Genomic DNA, 18500 nt, shown 5'->3' with positions numbered 1-18500 from the left:
ACAACAAAGTAAATGATTCCCAGGCACAGCTCCCAATCACAGACAAGTGCAGCAACGGACAATAAACTCATTTCAAAAACTAATTAAACCTGTAAACAGCAAAATATTCCCCAAATACTACCAATTCAACCCAAAAATCAATTAATTAGACAAACACAACAAAATTCCCCCAAAAACTAATTAAACCGGCAACCAGAGTAACTTTCCCCAAATATTACTGGTTGAACACAAAATTTAACAAATAGTCAACAATCAACCACAGATATATCACAACACCCAAACAAGCACAAAATTCTGTTCTCAGCTAATTAAAAACTAATAATCTGGCCTCAGCTAATTAAAAACTAATAATCTGGCATCAGCTACTTAGTGACAGAAAAATAAAGAAAGAAATCACCGGAGGGGAGAACAACAACAACAGCGGGTACGGTGGTAGAGGAAGGCGACGCGCATGGACCTCACGCGCGTAGGCTGAGGTACAGGAGGCTGCGTTGTTGCTACCGGGCTCGCTTGGGCGCGAGCTGATGGATAGGAGAGCGCGAGGAGACACGCGCACGCACAGTGCGCCTGGATGGCAGGGGCTGGAATGCGCGGAGGGCGTCTGGAGCGCACGGGCTCGCTCGGGTTTGCTGCGCGCTGAAGCTCGCTGGGCCTGGCGCGAGCTCGACTGAAGGAGAGAGGCTTGCGTGCTGTTGGGTCGCTTGGCTGCGCGCGACGGAAGCTCGTTGTTGTTGCGGCTGGGCCTGGACGCGATAGGCTCAGCTGCTGAAGGTGCGCACCTGTGCCGTGTGCTTTATGCGCACTGGTCTGGGGCGCGCGAGGGGAGAACGCGGCTGGGCGCAAGCTGCTAGCTCGCGGCGGTCGTGCGGAGCTGGAGGATGTCGCGCGAGCTGGAGGGGGGGCGGCGGACAACAAGGAGTGGGCGGGCAACGAGAAGAGAAGGAATGAGAAGAAAAGGAGTGGGCGGCGTGGACAGCGGACAAGGGAAAAGACAAGGGAAAAGAGAAAGAAAGAAAAGAAGGAAGATGAAGAAAGAAAAAGAAAAGAAAGAAGAAGAAGAAAAAGATTAGGGCTTCGAGTCTTTGAATTTTTTTTTGCAAGGGCAATTTCATCTTTTCACCCTTTTTTTTCAAGGAACCCCCGTCTTAGGCGTGGGCACGCCTAACTGCCCCCTAGTCTTCTGACCAATCTTCGAAAATTAAGTTTCTTAGGCGTGGGCACGACTAACTACTGTAGAGTTTTCTGACCGCAGACTGAAATTTTCTTCCCTTAAGCGTGACCACCTAGCGTGGGCACGCTTAACTGCTCTAGAGTCTTCTGACCGTCGCCTTTCAACTCTTTTTCTTAGACGTCACCACTTAGCGCGGGCACGTCTATCTGTCAATTTCCTGCCACAGAACAACAAACTACGAAATAATACCAAAACTTAACAAAAACTTCAAAAATATACGAAAATTAAAACAAATAGCCTTGGGTGGCCTCCAAAGTAGCGCCTTTCTTTAACGTCTTTGGCTAGACATGGCCGAAACCCTCAAACGAGATAAATTGGATTCTTGAAGTGTACAACTTCTACTTCTTCAACAGAGAATCCTTCATAATAAGGTTTTAGACGATGGCCATTCACCACGAACTTTTTCTCCGTCTTTAAACTTTGGATCTCCACTACACCATAATGAAACACATTAGAAACGACAAATGGACCAATCCAACGAGAACACAACTTACCAGGGAAAAGTTTAAGTCTCGAGTGATACAAAAGGACTTTTTGCCCCACTACAAATGATTTTCTTGAGATTTGCTGATCATGGAAGATTTTGCTTTTCTCCTTGTAAATCGTGGCATTCTCGTATGCTTCATTTCTAATCTCTTCCAATTCTTGTAGCTGTAATTTCCACTGAACTCCCGCCTCTTCAAGATCCATGTTACACTGTTTCACTGCTCAGAACGTCTTGTGTTCGAACTCCACGGGAAAATGACAAGCCTTACCGAAGACAAGTCTGTACGGGAATATTCCAATCGGCTTTTTATACGCGGTGCGGTACGCCCATAGCGCATCTTCTAACTTTACGTTCCAATCCTTCCTATCGGGCCGCACCATCTTCTCCAAGATTGATTTAATCTCCCTGTTTGTCACTTCGACTTGACCATTTGTCTGCAGGTGACACGGTGCGGACACCTTGTGGAGTACGCCGTATTTTCGGAATAAGGTAGTGATAGTTTTATTACAAAAGTGTATCCCCCTATCACTTACCACAGCTCTTGGCATTCTAAAGCGAACAAAAATACTAGATTTTAAAAACTCTACAACCACTCTAGAATCGTTAGTATAGGTGGCTTTGGTTTCCACCCATTTAGAGATATAGTCAACCGCAAGTAAGATATATAAGAAACCAAAAGATGATAGAAAAGGACCCATAAAATCTATTCCCCAAACATAAAAAATTTTAACAAACAACATGGGGGTTTGAAGCATTTGGTCCTTACGAAAAATATTTCGCACCCTTTGACACCTATCACAGGATTTGCAAAATAAGTGCGAATCTTTAAAAAGAGTGGGCCAGTAAAAGCCACTCTCCAACACTTTGCGAGCTGTTCGCTTGGGCCCAAAATGCCCTCCACAAGCAAACGAATGACAAAAATTTAAAATGGAGTGAAATTCACCTGCACTTACACACCTTCTTAGCACTTGATCCGAACATTGTCTCTAAAGGTAGGGGTCATCCCAAATGTAGTATTTGACATCACTCTTTAACTTGTCTTTCCTAGTTTTCGGCCAACCTGCAGGCAATTGATTAGTCACTAAGAAATTTACTATATCGGCATATCAGGGTGCAGACGAATTAACGGCAAGTAGTTGTTCCTCTGGAAATGTCTCTCTCAATGGTTGCTCCTCCTTATGTGCGGGCAAGCGGCTCAAGTAATCAGCCACCCAGTTCTCTGCCCCACTCTTATCTTTAATCTCCAAGTTAAACTCTGAAGTAGCAGGATCCATCTGATGAGCCTAGGTTTTGCATCCTTCTTTGTCATCAAGTACCTTAAGGCTGCATGATCAGAGAAAACTGTTACTTTTGCGCCTAACAAATAAGATCTAAATTTTTTTAATGCAAAAACCACAGCTAGTAATTCTTTCTCTGTCGTAGAGTAGTTGAGCTGAGCTCCATTCAATGCTTTCGATGCATAGTAGATTGCATGTGCCGCCCTGCCAATTCTTTGCCCCAACACCGCTCCCACTGTGTAGTCACTCTCTTCACACATAATTTCGAATGGGAGGCTCCAGTCTGGAGGTTGGATAACGGGCGGCGATGTCAATGACTCCTTCAATCTGTCAAATGCCACCTTGCACTCCTCGGTGAAGTCAAACGCTACATCCTTTTGCAATAGTTTGAACAGGGGCGCTCCAATTTTGAGAAATCTTTGATGAATCTCCTGTAGAACCCTGCATGACCCAAAAAGGAACGCACTTCCCGTACACTTATGGGGTAAGGTAAAGCAGAAATAATATCGACTTTTACCTTATCTACCTCTACACCCCTAACCGACACTACATGCCCTAAAACAATACCATGCTCCACCATGAAATGACATTTTTTCCAATTAAGAACTAAATTTGTCTCTATGCATCTTTTCAAAATCAAAGCTAAGTTATCAAATCATTCATCAAAACTATCTCTATATACACTAAAATCATCCATAAACACCTCAATAATCTTTTCTATATATTCGGAAAAGATACTCACCATGCACCTTTAAAAAGTCGTTGGAGCATTGCAGAGGCCGAAAGGCATCCTCCGGTATGCAAACGTACCAAAGGGGCAGGTGAATGTAGTTTTCTCCTGGTCTTCCGGTGCTATTGCGATATGGAAATAACCTGAAAAACCATCAAGAAAACAGTAATAGACACGACCAGCTAACCTCTCTATCATTTGATCAATAAAAGGGAGAGGGAAGTGATCCTTTTTTTTCACTGCATTTAATTGCCGGTAATCGATGCACTAGTGCCATCCTATAGGTTTCCTCACCGAGACTATCTCGCCCTCCTGGTTCTCTTCTACCGCCACTCCCGTCTTTTTCGGGACCACCTGAACTGGGCTAACCCACGGACTGTCCGAGATGGCGAAGATGATTCCCACTTCCAGCAGTTTAAGTATCTCCTTCTTTACCACTTCGATCATTAGTGGGTTCAATATCCGTTGCGCCTGTCTTACCGGTTTTGCATCATCCTCAAACTGGATCCGATGCATGCATAAGGAGGGTTTAATTCCCTTAATGTCTGCTATGCTCCACCCAATCGCCTCCTTATGATCTCGAAGAAGACGAATAAGATTGTCTTCTTGCCTTGGTGACAGGTGAGTAGATATGATGACTGGTAGCGTCTCATTGTCCCCGAGAAATGCATACTTCAAGTGCTTTGGGAGAGACTTGAGCTCCAACTCAGGTGCCTGCACAACAGAAGGCAACAATTTCGCCTGAGTTTCTGGTACAAAGAGAGAAGTAAGCTCATACCTTGGAGAAATTGATGGGAACGAATGCAGTGCTTCAACTGCACGGTATAACTCATCACTTATTTCTACATCAAGAGTTGCTCCCAACTCAAGATGTTTGGCCAATGCCACTGCCAGTGCATCGCCCCCATCCAATTCAAATGTGTCCTGTACAAGGGGCTCAATAATACTCAAAGTAAAATTAGAGTTAGCCTCATCCGGGTATTTCATCGCATCAAAGATATTGAAATTTACAATTTCACCATCAAACTCCATCGACAAAGTACCCTCATTCACATCTATTTTTGTCCTAGCAGTGCTTAAAAATGGTCTACCTAGCAAAATAGGTGACGGATTTAATGACCTCTCATCCCCCATATCTAGGACATAAAAATTTGCAGGAAAGACTAACTCATTGACCTGTACCAAAACATCTTCAACTAACCCCTCTGGGTAAGCGTTGGTACGGTCTGCTAGTTGGATTATAATGCCCGTGCCTTTTAATGGCCCAAGATTAAGAGAAGCATAAATTGTCTTAGGCATAACATTAATTGACGCCCCCAAATCCAACATCGCTTTCCTAATTGGGGTACCTCCTATTTTGCAGGGAATGGTGAACATACCTGGGTCTCCACATTTTGGTGGGAGTTTCCTTTGGAGTATAGCTGACACATTTTCTCCCACCGCCACTCTTTCATCATCCCTTAACTTTCTTTTGTGGGTGCACTAATCTTTCAAAAATTTGGCATACTTAGGTATCTGCTTGATCGCGTCCAATAAGGGAATATTAATCTCCACTTTTCGGAACACATCTAAAAGCTCTTTTTCTTTCTCTACTTTCTTTGTCTTTTCCAACCTAAAAGGAAAAGGAGGTAAGTTAGATTTAATAGTGGGTGGAGAAGTGCAGGTTACCTTAGGATCCTCGTGAATACGTCATTCCTCTTTAATTTCCTTCTCTATCTCCTCCTCACTTTTGCTTTTTGAATTTTTCACTTTAGGTCCTTCCAGTTCCTTGCCACTCCTCAGTGTCATGGCACTTACATTCCTGAGATTTGCCTTGGGTTGCGATGGCAACTTCCCATAGACGTGGGACTCCAAGCGGTTGATGACAGTTGCCAGTTGGCTTATTCGAGCATCTTGGTCCTTCATGCCCGCTTTGGTGTCCTGCTGGAATTGGGTAGTGCTCACGGTTAAGACTCTAGTCTCCTGCTGGAGTTGAGTGGTATTCGTGGTCAAGGATCTGATCTCCTGCTGAAGCGGAGTAGTAGTCGTGGCCAAAGTTTTGATAATATCCTCCAGAGAGCTTCCTGAATTGGAGGCCGTAGGTTGAGGTTTTGTTTGCCATGACTGCTGAAATCCTGGTGGACGGTTTGGGAATAGATTTTGTTGCTTGTTCCCGTAACTGAGATTAGGATGATCTCTCAAACCCGGATTGTACGTATTGGAATACGGGTCATACTGCCTGCGGGGCGCGGGCACGCCCCCTGCCATATTTACCTGTTCCGCCCCATTCTCTTGCAAAAGGGGGCATGTATCCGTACAGTGGTCCATACTCGTGCAGATTTCACATACTTTCGCTCGCTGCGTATTTCCTATGGCTAATTGCCTAACAGCTGACGTCAACTCCGACAGTTGCTGCTGAATGGATGATGTTTTTACCTCGTTGACTCTGCGGGTGGGGTTGCTCTCACGGGAGCCAAATTGTTGAGAATTTTCTGTCATGGCTTCAATTAGGTCCCATGCTTCCTTCGGTGTCTTGTTCGCCAGTGCTCCTCCACTTGCAGCGTCAATGATACTCTTGTCAGTTGACTGGAGCCCTTCATAGAAGTACTGGATCAACAGTTGTTCACTAATTTGATGCTGTGGGCATCTAGTGCACAACTTATTGAACCTTTCCCAATAGTCATACAAGGACTCTTCGGGACATTGCTTGATGCTGCATATTTCCTTCCTCAAACTTGCAGCTCGGGATGTGGGGAAGTATTTTTCTAGAAATTTCTTTTTCAATTGTACCCATGTGGTGATCCTACCTGCAGGTAGGTAGTACAACCAATCTTTTGCTGCATTCTTGAGCAAGAAGGGGAAGGCTCTAAGTCTAATTTGCTTCTCGGTGACCCCAGGAGGTTTCATGTTAGAGCAAACCACTTCAAATTCCTTGACGTGTTTGTGGGGTTCTTTACCGGAGAGGCCATGGAACGAGGGTAGAAAGTGAATCAACCCCGATTTCAGCTCGAAGAAGGTGTTCTCACCCAGAGTTGGGAATGTAATGCACAAGGGCTGGTGAGTCAACTCCGGGGTAGCCAGCTCCCTTAAAGTGTGACGACCCCACTTCTCCCAAGGGCGAACCCAAGGGTATCGGCGGGCCGCCTGCCTAACTCGCGCCAGGACTCAAAACTTAAAGAAATAAAACTAGATAAATCGAAAGAGCACTATATACAATATATACAATCCCAAAAGTTATATTTACATCTTCAAAAGTCTCGAGTCCAACCACTCTAATACACTATAACCCCAACCAGCAGAAGATAGACCCTAAGAAGGGTCCTTATACAAACCACCAAAACAAAAATAAACATCCTAACTGTTCAACTATTACAAGCCAATCTAACTATACTAGTATACGAGCCAAAAGTCCCCGCGTCGGCCCCTGCTAAGGAAAACAAAAGAAAAGGGGTAAGCTATATGCTTAGTAAGTAAACAGAGGCGAAAGCATAAATTTCACGTAACAACAGTCACACAATAGGAGTAAAGCAAAAGCAGAAAAGTAACATCACATAATAAGGATACAGGTGGTTCCAAAGCCAATTCATATGCCATGCGTGATCTCCTGCCGACACTCCGTCGACCACACTCAATGGTCCGTAGAACTTCACTTGTACACCCACCGACACCTTATCACCCTCACTGGCCAGTCACCTCACAAACTTGCTCGAGCGAACGAAATTGAACTTGCGGCGCAAGCTCGGTTCACAAACTTGGTCACCTTCTCGGTGAACCGGATTCACAAAATTGGTTCATAACATGAACCTACAAACTTGGTGACCTCAGACTAAGTTGGACTGACTTCGACCAAGCCCTAACCGGCTCGAATAGTCCATACAGGTCTTAGATCGGGCCCACGAACTCACAAACTTTGCAAACTTCACAAACTTTACTCGAAAGTCGCCCCGAGCCACAAGCTCAAGGGTTTTGGTTCCAAAAGGTTCATATACATATGCCAAGTACAATTATACATTCAAATTAGGGTTTAGGTCGAGTGCGATAAAGTACACCCTCGCCTAAGTACCCTTTTCACACATCTCAAACACATAGCAAAGAAAACACACTAAACTGGCCTGAATACTTACCCAAAATCTGAAATAGCAAAAACACGAAGTCGGATCGAAATGAACAGCTAGTAGTGGGCCCCACCAGTTCCGCCCAGCTCACCACCGTCTGACATAGAAGATTGTGTCACATAATATCGCAAACGGCTACTATCGTGCCTAAAACAAGCAAAACGGCAAAAACGACACGCGCGCACGTAAATATGACGGACGGAAACGGAAACGGCCGTTAGCGGAACCGGCAGATTTGACACTCGTTTCTAGTTTACTCATAAGTTGAGCTACGAATATCGGATTAAGTCATATGAGATGCCATATCGAAGCTTAAAGGATGAACAACAACTGTTATGAAGACATCCAGAACTGAAACTGGAGGCTTCAGTCCCAAATGAACCAAACACAATCACTTACGAAATCTGGCCAATGCACAAATGGTCAGTTTTGAGTGCAAACTGTTTTCTATGCTACACATGGTCAAAAGAGCTGAAAATTGGCAGTTAGATGGTTCATTCCAAATGGAACAACTTTCATGAAGGTCGGCAATCCAAATTCAGAACGGAAATTAGTCATCAGGACCAAAACAGATCTGACCAGAAAATGGTCATTTTCACGGGCAGGCCTTGTTTGCTCGGCTATATCTCAGGTTTTATAAATCCGATTCATGAAATTCCAAGGGCGTTAGAAAGCTCTGATATAGGGCTATAAGTTTGGTGTTTTGGTCGCAAGTCTAAACAGCTTGTAACCTAGTCAAATGTGAAGCCAAAGTTCCAGTCGTAAACTGTCTGGATATAAGAACAGTCCTGACATGAATTCTTATTTCGATCATAACTAGAGCTACGGGACTCGGATTTTGACGCACTTTATAGCGTTTCGAAGCTGTGACCAAGATCTACATTTCTTATGACAGAGTCAACATCCAGATCGTACTCTATCAAAATCGAAAAAGTCACGGTCAGAAACTTTCCAAAAACGTAACAGAATTTGACGGTCAAAACAGGTCTGAGTATTTCGTTTATAACTCAGGATATACTAATCCGTTTAACCTGACATTTTACAAGAATATCCAAGACTTAAGGGGCTACAACAATGTAGAAGGCCACTCAGTCCAAATCCTAGCACAACTAGGTCAAATATGCAAAATACGAAACCAGAATTACCAAAACAGGTTTGCAAATCACATAATGCTGTAATGAGTCCAACTCAGTCTATACAAGTCCAAATGCATTGATTCCAATGGAATATGGTAGCTAAAACATTCCTCTATATTTCATCAGAAGACACCAACATCCAAATCCAAAGTAATTCCAGTCAAAATAGCCAAATACAAACGCAGTTCTGCCATCCTGATCAACCCAGAACAGCCACAGTAAAATCGACATATCTCACTCTACACTAATCCAAATGACCTGAAATTTTACAGGCACCTCAAACACATCAATACCTACAACTTTCATGTTTTAAGCAAAATCCAATTCGGCCTCTAACCCTATGATCCAAAACCGGACAGAATAAGGGGTGATAAAACCCTAACTTTCCACAATTCAATCCAAACCCAAAATTGGTTGCAATTATCACTAATTCACACCTACTAGAGTCATTCCCCCTCATTATCAACCATCGTAGATGACCACAACATCACATTCATATTAAACCAGAAAATTCCTCAAAAAATATAAAAACTTCACCAAATCACTTCAAATCAAGAAATAAATCACAAATATCATCACTTTAGCCACTACTAAGCATAACTTAAGCATTATTAGGTGTAGGAGTATGTTCAATCATCACTTACCTAGTATACAAGAGAAGAGAAGTTGTAGACCACCTTAGCTCTTCCAAAAATTTCACCAAACTCACCACTCACACCAAATGGACAGGTTGTATGGAGTAGAAACTAGTTTAGGCAATTGGTTTGGATGATTTGAGCTAGTTGAAAGCTTGAAGTTTGAAGAAGTTTTCTTCCTTCTTGGCAAGAGAGAGGGCCGGCTATGTAGGAGGTAAGAAATGGTAATTTTTGTGCAATTTTTAAGATATTTAACCATTTTGGTCAAAAGTCAAAAACATGAATAGTAAATCATAAAGTATAACCAATAAGAGAGTGACACTTGTCACCTCTTAAATGCATTCCTATCCCTTTCTTTTCCTCTCACATCAATCAAATTTCACTCTCTACTTATCTCTTAACACCCGATAAATTTCACACAGTATCCGGAATTTAACCTAATTGGCCGAATTTTTCCGAACTTTCCGCACTAGCGGGTCCCACGTCCGATATACGTTCTTATTTTCTCAAAATCTAACCAATACTAGAAAAATCATCTAAAAACTATATTTACTCATAAAATTATCTGGGAAATTTTTCTAATAAAGAAAATGTAGAAAAGGCGGGCGATAAATAATCTTCCACTTAAACTTTCTAATATTGTAACACTAGAGGTTTGCTAATCATTCAAACTTACTAAACCTTTGTAATTAAAACAAATCCTATATGTACTTACGTCAAGGCACACACTAGAATACCAAATATAAATTATAACTTGAACCTTATAATAATAATACGTAAACTAGGATTTTCAAACTTAACCGAATTAGGGTTTCCTTCCTAGCCATAAAACCCTATTTTCCATACCGAATATCAAATAACCCTAATATCGACTTCCGATCGGACTGGGGCCTCACAATCTCCCCCACTTAGGACAATTTCGTCCTCGAAATTAATTCGTTGATCAAAGCGTACCTTCAAAACCTGCCGAAGGGTCAATCGCCTCCTGTTGACCCATTGCATACACTCTTGCTGGCCCTTTAGGTCGATTGTCCCCTGCATTTGACGGCTTAGTTGTGGTCCCTTCAGTCGGTGGCTTAAATCCTTCCTTTTTCATCTTAGGGCACCGGGCAATCAGGTGTTCGGTGCTACCACATTTGAAGCATTTGCGTACCGAACTATTCTTCCAGCAATTTTCATCGGTGTGATTGCCCCCACAGAAACCACAGGTTGACTTGGCGGCTGTACTTGCCCCTCCACGCTGGACACTCCTCGGCCCCTCTTGCACTACCTGACCCCGCACAAAGTTATTCGGGGTCCCTGCAGGTCGTGGACCATCCGTACCTTTATTTATCTTGGCAGGTGGCTCGTTTCGCGAGCTTTGTCCGACCATGGAATCATTTGAGCTAGGTTGCCTTCTTTTCCGATCGTGGAAGGCTTTAACCTGTCCTCTGGCAGTCTCAATCCGCTGTGCTTTTTCTAGCGCTTGGCTAAACGTGTTCAACTGAGCAGCTGCTAGCGATTCCTGGATTTCCACATTTAAACCTTGAACGAATCGACGGATTCGTTTCTGCTCCGTTAACACCAGCTCTGGGGCAAAGCGAGAAAGTTTAGTGAACTGAGTTTCGTACTCCGCCACGCTAGATGCACCTTGACGCAGGTGAATAAAATCATCTTCCCGTTTCTCTTGCACGATGGGCGGCAAATACTTCTCATTAAATTCTCGGGTAAAATTGATCCAGGTCCAAGGGGTTTGTTCCCGCTCCCACTTAGCTCTGATCACATTCCACCAGGCTCGAGCGGCCCCCTCAAACTGGAAAACAGCAAAAGATATCTGCCGCTCTTCCGAATACCTAAGTTCGGCAAATATATCGAGCACTCGGTCCATCCAGGTTTCTGCTAAATCAGGATTAGGTCCTCCTATGAACTTAGGAGGTGCAAACTTTTGGAACCGTTCTAAGGCACGGTCCTCGCCCTCATGATTATGTCCCGGATTATGTCCAGGATTCCCAGTACTGCTTCCTTGACCTTGGGGATTTGCTATGCGTTCTAACAGCTCGGCCATCCGCTGGATGGCTGTAGCTATTTGATCCGGCCCGTTTCCATTATTTCCTTCAGAGCCTTGTCCTAGCCCTCTAGCTCCACTTGGACCACCGGAGTCCATCTAGTGTACAAGTCTATAATTCGGAACAGTACGTATACTTATTATCCAGACTATGAGCAAAAGAAGAGACACAAAACTTACGCACAAAAGGCACACAAAAGATAAGTTCAAAATTCTATTCAAATATATACACGTATTTACAAAGTCACACCAAAAGATTTACACATTACCGACCTCCAGTCGGTACAAAACCCAATATACACGAGCACTCCGGCTCCAAAAATCTAGTTAGTCGGCCAAATAACAAAAGGAATTAGCCGAATTAGTTCTAACAAAAGTCATACACTAGCTAAACAAAAGTACAAAAGCGACCCTAATCGCATCCCCTAGGGCCCAGGTTCCCAACGGAACCTAACGTGTCCACCTCGTCCATCCTCTCTGGACCGGTGGCCTGTGGCGATGCCTCTGCGGCTAGATCTAGAAGGAGCTCGCAGTCGACCGACATACTCCGAGCCCTATCCCTCAGCTGCCTCTTCATAGCGAAGAGGTGCTGGTGTGTGTCCTGAAACTGACGGTGCAAAGCATCCGTCCTCTCCCTCTCCTCTCGGAGACCCCGCTCCAAATCCCTAATACGCATCGCCTGCCCAAGGCCAACCTCTCTAGCCTCGTCTAGCTGTCTAAGCAGGCGGCGTCGCTCGTCGTCCACAGTCAGGACGACCTCGTCAGGGTAACAGTATGTGTACCAACATCCACAAGGTCGGTGCGCCACCTGACCAAAAGGGGAGTATAAAGTGTAAGGCTCTCCAGGTCTCTGCCGATAGCGGATCGCCCGCTTACGCAGCACTCGATCCTCTACGCCTCTCGAACTCGGAAATTTCGGTCCCACGCCACTGGGTCCCGCACCACTCGAACCGCCCGGATACATACCTACAAAACATTAAGTCGTCCGTCAACCAGCATTTCAGCTTAAAGATATCATTCAACTTAAAATGGTCAAATATGCCTAGTGCCTATCGCGTATATCCCACTTGCCCAAGTCCTCTAACCTAGGCGCTCTGATACCAACTGTGACGACCCCACTTCTCCCAAGGGCGAACCCAAGGGTATCGGCGGGCCGCCTGCCTAGCTCGCGCCAGGACTCAAAACTTAAAGCAATAAAACTAGATAAATCGAAAGAGCACTATATACAATATATACAATCCCAAAAGTTATATTTACATCTTCAAAAGTCTCGAGTCCAACCACTCTAATACACTATAACCCCAACCAGCAGAAGATAGACCCTAAGAAGGGTCCTTATACAAACCACCAAAACAAAAACAAACATCCTAACTGTTCAACTATTACAAGCCAATCTAACTATACTAGTATACGAGCCAAAAGTCCCCGCATCGGCCCCTGCTAAGGAAAACAAAAGAAAAGGGGTAAGCTATATGCTTAGTAAGTAAACAGAGGCGAAAGCATAAATTTCACGTAACAACAGTCACACAATAGGAGTAAAGCAAAAGGAGCATATTCCAACTTCAAACTCCAATCCTTTCTATCGGGCCGCACCATCTTCTCCAGGATTGACTTGACCTCCCTATTCGACACTTCGGCCTGACCATTCGTCTGCGGATGGTAGGATGTCGATACTTTGTGGAGCACGCCATACTTACGAAACAACGCAATGATTGTCTTATTACAGAAATGGATTCTCCTGTCACTAACTATAGCTCTTGGCATTCCAAAGCGAACAAAGATGTTAGACTTTATGAATTCTGCAACCACTCTCGAATCATTAGTCGGGGTCGCTTTTGCTTCCACCCAATTGGAAACATAATTGACAGCAAGTAAGATATACAAGAAACCAAAAGACGAGGGAAAAGGACCTATGAAATCTATACCCCAAACATCGAAAATTTCAACAAATAACATGAGAGTTTGACTCATTTGGTCTCTACGAGAAATATTTCCCACCCTTTGATACTTATCACACGATTTACAAAATAAGCATTCATCCTTAAATAGAGTAGGCTAGTAAAAATCATTTTCTAACACCTTACGAGCTGTCCGCTTTGGCCCAAAGTGTCCTCCACATACAAATGAATGACAAAAAGTTAGAATAGAGTGAAACTCACTTGTGCTTACACACCTTCTTAGCACTTAATCCGAGCGTTACCTCCACAGGTATGGATCGTCCCAAATAGAGTGCTTGACATCACTTTTCAATTTATCTCTCTTAACTTTTGGCCAACCTGCAGGTAGTTGATTCGTTACCAAAAAATTGACAATGTCAGCATACCAAGTACTGACGAATCAATGGCTAGTAATTGCTCCTCGGGAAATGATTCTCTCAATGGCATGTCCTCTTGATTTGTGAGTAACCGATTCAAATGGTCAGCCACCAAGTTCTCAGCCCCACTCTTATCCTTGATCTCTAAGTCGAACTCTTGCAGGAGCAAGATCCACCTTATGAGCCTCGGTTTCGCATCCTTCTTAGCTAACAGGTACCTCAAGGCTGCATGATCAGAGAAAATAATTACTTTTGCACCCAATAAATATGATCTAAATTTTTCTAGTGCAAAAACAACGGCTAGTAATTCTTTCTCCGTCGTGGAGTAGTTAAGTTGGGCTCCACTCAATACTCTCAATGCATAGTAGATCGCGTGCGCCGCCTTACCTATCCTTTGCCCTAACACGGCTCCTACGACATAATCACTCGCGTCGCACATGATTTCAAACGGAAGGCCCCAATCTGGGGGTTGAATGACGGGCGACGATGTCAACGACTCTTTCAATTTATCAAAGGCCACTTTGCACTCATTGATGAAATCAAATGTCACATCCTTTTGTAGCAACTTGAACAAGGGTGCTTCAATTTTTGAGAAATTCTTGATGAATCTCCTGTAAAATCCTGCATGGCCTAAAAGGGAACGAACTTCCCATACATATACGGGGTAAGGTATAGCAGAAATAAGATATATTTTAACTTTGTCCACCTCTATTCTTTTAACCGACACAACGTGCCCTAAGACAATACCATGCTCTACCATGAAGTGACATTTTTTCCAATTAAGAACCAAGTTCATCTCTATGCACCTTTTCAAAATTAGAGCTAGATTATCAAGACATTCATCAAAGCTATTCCCGTATACACTAAAATCATCCATGAACATCTCAATAATCTTTTCTACATACTCAGAGAAAATACTTACCATGTACCTTTGAAAAGTTGCTGAAACATTACAGAGACCGAAAGGCATCTGACGGTAAGCGAATGTACCAAATGAGCATGTGAATATAGTCTTTTTCTAGTCCTCTGGCGCTATCGCGATCTGAAAATAACCTGAAAAACCATCCAAGAAACAATAGTAAAAACGACCAACTAATCGTTCTACCATCTGATCAATAAAAGGGAGAGGAAAATGGTCCTTTTTCGTCACAGAATTTAGTCTCTGGTAGTCAATGCACTGACGCCAGCCAGTAACTTTCCTAACCGAAACCATATCACCCTCCTGGTTCTCCTCTACGATCACTCTCGCCTTTTTCGGAACCACTTGAACAGGACTCACCCACGGACTGTCCGAGATAGCAAAAATGATCCCCACCTCCAGGAGTTTAAGTATCTTCTTTTTTACAACTTCCATCATCAGGGGATTCAACCTCCGTTGTACCTGTCTTACGGGATTCGCATTATCTTCGAGTCGAATCCGGTGCATGCATAAGGACAGACTTATTCCCTTAATATCTGCTATACTCCACCCAATTGCCTTCTTATGGTCCCTAAGGATTCGCACCAGTCTGTCCTCTTGACTTGGAGATAAGTGTGCAGAAATGATCACCGGAAGCGTCTCTCGGTCTCCCAGGAATGCATACTTTAGATGTTTCGGTAGAGATTTAAACTCTAACTCCGGTGCTTGCACAACTGAAGGAAGCAACTTTGTCTGAATTTCTGGTACAAAAAGAGAAGTAAACTCATACCTTGGGAAAACGGTTAGAAGTGAGTGTAATGCTTCTACTGCATGGGGCAACTCATCCCTTATGTCCACATCAGGGGTTACTCCCAAATCAAGATGCTTAGTCAAGGTCACTTCCAGTGCGTTTTCACCATCCAATTCAAAAGTTTCATGCACAAAGGGCTCAATAACACTCAAAATAAAGACTGAGTTAGATCCTTCTGGATATTTCATCGCCTAAAAAATATTAAAATTCACAATTTCACCATCAAACTCCATTGATAAAGTACCCTCATTCACATCTATTTTAGTTCTGACCGTGCTAAGAAATGGTCTACCAAACAAAATAGGTGACGGGTTTAATGATTTCTTATCTCCCATACTTAGGATATAGAAATCTGCTGAAAAAATCAGCTCATTTACCTGAACCAAGACATCCTCAACCAACCCCTCTGGATAAGCATTTGTGTGGTCAGTTAGTTGGATTATGATGGCTGTTTCTTTTAGTGGCCCAAGGTTTAGAGAAGCAAAAATGATTTTTAGCATCACATTAATTGATGCTCCTAAATCTAACATTGCTTTTCTAATCGGTGTATTTTCTATTTTGCACGGGATCGTGAACATACCTGGGTCTCCACACTTGGGTGGGAGTTTTCTTTGGAGTATGGCTGATACGTTTTCTCCCACCGCTACTCTTTCGTTCCCTCTCAATTTCCTCTTATGGATGCATAAATCCTTTAGAAATTTCACGTAGTTCGGTACCTGCTTAATTGCTTCCAGTAAGGGGATGTTAATTTTCATTTTTCGAAATACGTCCAGGATCTCTTTCTCTTTTTCCACCTTCTTCATCTTCTCCAACCTGCATGGAAATGAAGGTAAATTAGATTTAATAGGTATTGATGAAATAAGAGTTACCTTAGGGTCTCCATGAATGTGTTCTTCTTCAATCTCCTTTTCTATCTCCTCCTCACTTTTACTTTTCGAATTTACCAACTTAGGTCCCTCCACCTCTTTGCTACTCCTTAATGTCATGGCACTTACATTCTTGGGATTCGCCTCGGGTTGTGATGGTAGTTTCCCATAAACGTGGGACTCCAAGCGATTAATGACAGTTGCCATTTGACTCATTCGAGTCTCCGTGTCTTTCATGCCTGCTCTGATGTCCCGCTGGAATTGAGTAGTGTTTGCGACTAGGGTCCTAGTCTCCTACTAGAGCTGAGTGGTAGTCGTGGCCAAGCTCTTGACAATTTCCTCCAAGGAACTTCCTGAGTTGGAGGATGAGGTTGAGACTTTTGTTGTCATGGCTGCTGAAATCCTGGTGGACGATTGGAGAATGCATTCTGTGGCCTATTACCATAGCTGAAATTAGGGTGGTCTCTCCAACCTGAATTGTACGTGTTGGAGTATGGGTCGTACTGCCTACGAGACGTGGGCACGCCTCCAGCCATGTTCACTTGTTCAGCCCCACCTCTTGCAACATAGGACATGAGTCAGTGGGATGGCCCACATTTGTGCAGATTCCACCGGCCTTTGCTTGGTGTCCATTTCCCACAACTAATTGTCGAACGAAGGAAGTTAGCTCCGATAGCTGCTGCTGAATGGACGACGTCTCTACCTCATTAACTCTACGGGTAGGGTTACTCTCACGGAAACATATTGTTGAGAATTCTCTGCCATCGATTCAATGAGTAGCCATGCTTCCTTTGGTGTCTTGTTCGCCAACGCTCCCCCACTCGCAACATCAATGAGTGTGTTTGGACAGCCAATTATTTGGCCAAATATATTTGTTGACATCATCATTACAATTTCCAATACACCTTTTTATCTTCCCAATTACTTTTTTATCTCACATACATCACATCACAAAAAGTGCTACAGTAAAAATATTTCAAATAACTTACAATCCAAACACACTCAATGATATTCCTATCAGACGACTGGAGGCCCTCATAAAAATATTGGATCAATAGTTGTTCACTAATTTGATGCTGTGGGCATCTAGTGCACAACTTGTTGAACCTCTCCCAATAGTCGTATAAGGATTCTCCAGGATATTGCTTAATGCTACATATCTCTTTTCTTAGACTTGCAGCCCGAGACGCAGGGGAGAATTTTTTCAAAAATTTCTTCTTCAGTTGAACCCATGTTGTGATGCTATCCGTAGGCAGATAGTATAACCAATCCTTTGCTACATCCTTAAGGGAGAAGGGGAAGGCTTTAAGTTTGATCTGCTCCTCAATAATTCTTGGAGGTTTCATACTGGAGCATACCACATCGAACTCCTGGATGTGTTTATGGGGTTCCTTACCCGAGAGGCCATGGAATGTGGCTAAGAGGTGAATTAATCCTGATTTCAATTCGAAAGAGGTATTTTCAGATAGAGTTGAACATGTAAGGCACAAAGGCTGCTAGGGCAATTCCGGAGCAGCCAACTCCCTTAGTATTCTTGCATTCGCCATAGGGATGTTCTCTTGGTTTGGGTCACTTAATTTTCACAACTTGAATCTATTGATTCAATCTCAGGATCCAGTCCCTGAGATGCAGTGCTAGATTGCTCCTCTCTGAACTGTCTAGTTCTTTTCCTAGTTCGGCGCGCAATCTTCTCTACTTTCGGGTCAAAAATCAATTCACCTGTACTAGAAAAACGGGGCATAAACTAGAAATGTGCCAGACAAATTCAAAGAGAATAACTTAGAAAGAAACAAAATTAACTAAAACACCGTTCCCCAACAACGACACCAAAAAATTGACAAAAGCCGAACCTGTGCAATAATAATTACTAAAAAGTCCTAATTACCACCACAATTAATTATAGAACAAATTCAAGTATTGGAGCAGGGACTCTAGGTGTGCAATGGGTTACTTGATTCACCCTGTTCTCGAAGAGTT

General features: G+C 43.3%; 3 protein-coding genes and 1 non-coding gene across 4 annotated transcripts; 1 reads left to right on the top strand and 3 right to left on the bottom strand.

The window, feature by feature from the left end:
• Positions 1-1531: 1531 nt before the first annotated feature.
• On the bottom strand, positions 1532-1921 carry LOC113755482. Its single transcript, XM_027299487.1, has 2 exons — positions 1726-1921; positions 1532-1662 (listed from the first exon to the last, which is right to left on the bottom strand). Exons 1-2 carry the CDS (start codon positions 1919-1921, stop codon positions 1532-1534), a joined length of 327 nt encoding a protein of 108 aa, XP_027155288.1.
• Positions 1922-2824: 903 nt separating this feature from the next.
• LOC113755481 lies at positions 2825-5054 on the bottom strand. The gene is made up of 4 exons (XM_027299486.1): positions 4000-5054; positions 3806-3868; positions 3112-3436; positions 2825-3001 (listed from the first exon to the last, which is right to left on the bottom strand). Exons 1-4 carry the CDS (start codon positions 5052-5054, stop codon positions 2825-2827), a joined length of 1620 nt encoding a protein of 539 aa, XP_027155287.1.
• A 360-nt stretch (positions 5055-5414) lies between these two features.
• LOC113755480 lies at positions 5415-6611 on the bottom strand. Its single transcript, XM_027299485.1, has one exon. The coding sequence runs from the start codon at positions 6609-6611 to the stop codon at positions 5415-5417; it is 1197 nt and encodes a 398-aa protein (XP_027155286.1).
• A 10980-nt stretch (positions 6612-17591) lies between these two features.
• LOC113755484 lies at positions 17592-17698 on the top strand. The gene has a single exon (XR_003465651.1). It is a non-coding gene; the product is annotated as a small nucleolar RNA R71 (small nucleolar RNA).
• Positions 17699-18500: the final 802 nt, after the last annotated feature.

This window comes from Coffea eugenioides, unplaced genomic scaffold, assembly GCF_003713205.1.
Source record: "Coffea eugenioides isolate CCC68of unplaced genomic scaffold, Ceug_1.0 ScVebR1_1518;HRSCAF=2381, whole genome shotgun sequence".
NCBI classification, from domain to species: domain Eukaryota; kingdom Viridiplantae; phylum Streptophyta; class Magnoliopsida; order Gentianales; family Rubiaceae; genus Coffea; species Coffea eugenioides.
Note: the sequence above shows the minus strand (reverse complement) of the source record. Positions and strands in the feature narration are given on the sequence as shown.

Coding starts and splice junctions, on each gene's coding strand:
- LOC113755482 (XM_027299487.1), bottom strand. CDS start 1,921: ATGGATCTTGAAGAGGCGGGAGTTCAGTGGAAATTACAGCTACAAGAA. Junction 1,663..1,725: donor GAGACTTAAACTTTTCCCTG/GTAAGTTGTGTT, acceptor ATTATGGTGTAG/TGGAGATCCAAAGTTTAAAG.
- LOC113755481 (XM_027299486.1), bottom strand. CDS start 5,054: ATGTTGGATTTGGGGGCGTCAATTAATGTTATGCCTAAGACAATTTAT. Junction 3,437..3,805: donor TACATTCACCTGCCCCTTTG/GTACGTTTGCAT, acceptor TGGGTCATGCAG/GGTTCTACAGGAGATTCATC. Junction 3,002..3,111: donor AGAAAGAATTACTAGCTGTG/GTTTTTGCATTA, acceptor TGCAAAACCTAG/GCTCATCAGATGGATCCTGC.
- LOC113755480 (XM_027299485.1), bottom strand. CDS start 6,611: ATGAAACCTCCTGGGGTCACCGAGAAGCAAATTAGACTTAGAGCCTTC.